The following is a 2,538-nucleotide window of genomic DNA, read 5'->3' on the forward strand; positions in this document are numbered from 1 at the left end:
GGGGATAGTAACGTGTATAAATACCTTTTTATTATCTGAAAAAAGGGTAAGATAAATCAAGTTGAGAACATTTTGTATTTTTTGAATTGAAATTTGAACAAATTTAAGCTGGCCTATACAGGAAAAATTGATTATTTTACCTCATATTCCATTTAGGAGGTGTTTGCAAGAAATTGAAATAATTGCTTCTCAATTTATTGATGAAAAGAGTGGTTTTGTTTTACAATTTCTGTTTTTGAACTGTTTAACTTAAATTGATTTAAATTAAAAAATTATAAACAATTCTCTACTAACTTATGTAGCTTATTAGTAAAATTATAAAGATATCCAACTTTAACTTCTTTTTTCACTTTTAGATTTTGTTTTCAAAATTCGCAATTTTTAGTTTTATTTAATTTACAAATTTTTCACACCATAAAAATAGTATAATTACGGTGTATATATATATATATACCCGTATTAATTTACAATTTATTAACACCATGAAAATAGATATAATGAAAGAAAATTGTGAAGAAAAATAAAATTAATTAATATACAAAGTACAAATCAGTATCTGTATGGGTCTCGTATTTTTTCAATAATTTACGTGTCAATTTATCCCTCTCAAAAAATTGTAATTTCTCCAAAATTGATGTATATTTTGACCTAATTTACACGAACTTTACAAGATCATATCATATAAACAAACACCAAAACCTTAAAAAATAAAAAAAAAATCATCCAAAACCTCAAACACATTTCCTAACGTTGTGATTAGCGTACGAGTAGTAATTGGAATTGGAATTTAAGCTGTACTTAGACCCCTTAATCCTCATCAAACGACTTAATCTCTTCCACAGGCAGCGCCGCCGTCTAGGGGAAGAAACTCCGATCACGTGACTCACGTTCGCCCTGCTCTTACTCCGTTTAACGGTGAGCCCACGAACCTCCGGCGGCCGGTATGTCCTGATCAACGGCCACTTTATCCCGTTAAAGAACGGGTGTCGTTTAATATCCGTCGCACCCCTGGTGCATCCTAGCCTCTTCCTGGGGTCCTTCACCAACAGTTTCTCAATCAAGTCCCTGGCCTCCGCCATTCCGGGCTCCTCCCTGTCTCCTTCCGCCGCGTGGAACCTCACCCCTTTGGTTGACGCTATATTGCGCAGGGTGGAATCCTTGCTTCCTCCTTTAAACGGTGTCGTACCGTACAGTAACTCGTAAATCAAGATCCCGAATGCCCACCAGTCGACCCCGTTGCCGTGGCCGTTGCCGCTGACCAACTCTGGCGAGAGGTACTCGTGTGTTCCGACGCACGATCTCGAAAACGCCGTCGTTGGCTCCGCCACGAACTCGGTGACCCGCTCCTCCACTTGCGGGTCCCCGAAGCAACCGTATCGGGCGGACCCGACCTTAATCCGGGTCCCATTTTCCAGTTTCGGAGATACATCAGAGTGAAAACACAGATCAAAATCCGATAACATGATGTGACCGTCCTCACGGATTAATATGTTTTCGGGTTTCAGATCACGATAGACAATCCCCTTCGCATGTAAGTACTCTAGAGCTAATAATACTTCGGCGGCGAAGAACCTGACCGCCTGAACCGACAGCCGGTAGTGGGGTTGCTTCCTGAGCAAGGAATGGAGATCGCCATTGGAGCAGTAATCCATGAGAAGGCAAGTGTAGTGCGACACCTCTAAATGGGCATAGAGCGTAGGGAGAAAAGGGTGGTCGAGAGAGGAGAGGATTTGCGCCTCCGTCTGGACATGAGAGAGTTTCTTGGAACTCAAGGAATCACGGTCGACGACCTTAAGTGCGAAGTTGGCGTGTTCATAGTCGCGGAGACGGCAGAGGAATACGCGGCCGAGGTTTCCGGAACCGACGAGGCGGAGGAGCTGGAGATGCCGGAGGTGAAGGGCGCCGTCGGAGGACAGTGTAGTGACAGCATTGACTGCTGCCCAGTTGGGGTTGTCGTGGCGGCAGTGGGGGCGGGTGTGGATGTTGGGAACGGCCGTGGAGGGAGTGGCGGAGGCGGTGGAGAGGCGGGACTCGTTGAAGCTGAGTGTGAGGCTACTCCGGGCTAAGCTGCTGCGGGCGGAGTGAGTGCGGTCGGTGGTGACGGAGGTGAAGCTGAGGTCTAAGTCTGAGTCCGCGAAAGAGTAAATGGACTCTTCGTGATCCATATTTCTACACAAATGTTGGCCTTGCGCTCTCAAACTTGCATATATATAGACACAGAGAAGAGAGAGTAGACGGAGTGGGGGCCATATAATTAATATCATAGTGTGATTGGTTGACGCAGCTTTGTATAAAAAAAAAATAAGGTTGTAAAAATTCTTGCCCAATCAATTTGACTGAACTAAATTAATTATGGAACAAGTGCATTGCACTTATCAATCACATAATAAATTGTAATTGATAAATAATTAGTTTAAATTCAACCAAACCGAGTTCAGTCTAAAATTTTCTAGTGAGGTAAAAATAAGATTAGTCAAAATTAAAATTTATTTTCGGTAAATTATAGTAAACTTTTGTAAGATTTAATACAATTATAAA

The 2,538-nt window shown here is 42.2% G+C and overlaps 1 protein-coding gene across 1 annotated transcript; it reads right to left on the bottom strand.

Moving 5' to 3' along the window:
- LOC105176894 (serine/threonine-protein kinase WAG1-like) lies at positions 576–2,337 on the bottom strand. Its single transcript, XM_011099835.2, has one exon. It carries the CDS (start codon positions 2,262–2,264, stop codon positions 732–734), a length of 1,533 nt encoding a protein of 510 aa, XP_011098137.1. The 5' UTR covers positions 2,265–2,337; the 3' UTR covers positions 576–731.

This window comes from Sesamum indicum, linkage group LG14 (genome assembly GCF_000512975.1).
Source record: "Sesamum indicum cultivar Zhongzhi No. 13 linkage group LG14, S_indicum_v1.0, whole genome shotgun sequence".
Lineage (NCBI taxonomy): Eukaryota > Viridiplantae > Streptophyta > Magnoliopsida > Lamiales > Pedaliaceae > Sesamum > Sesamum indicum.

Bases quoted from the DNA above. Each gene is read 5' to 3' on its own strand.
- LOC105176894 (XM_011099835.2), bottom strand. From the start codon at position 2,264: ATGATATTAATTATATGGCCCCCACTCCGTCTACTCTCTCTTCTCTGT.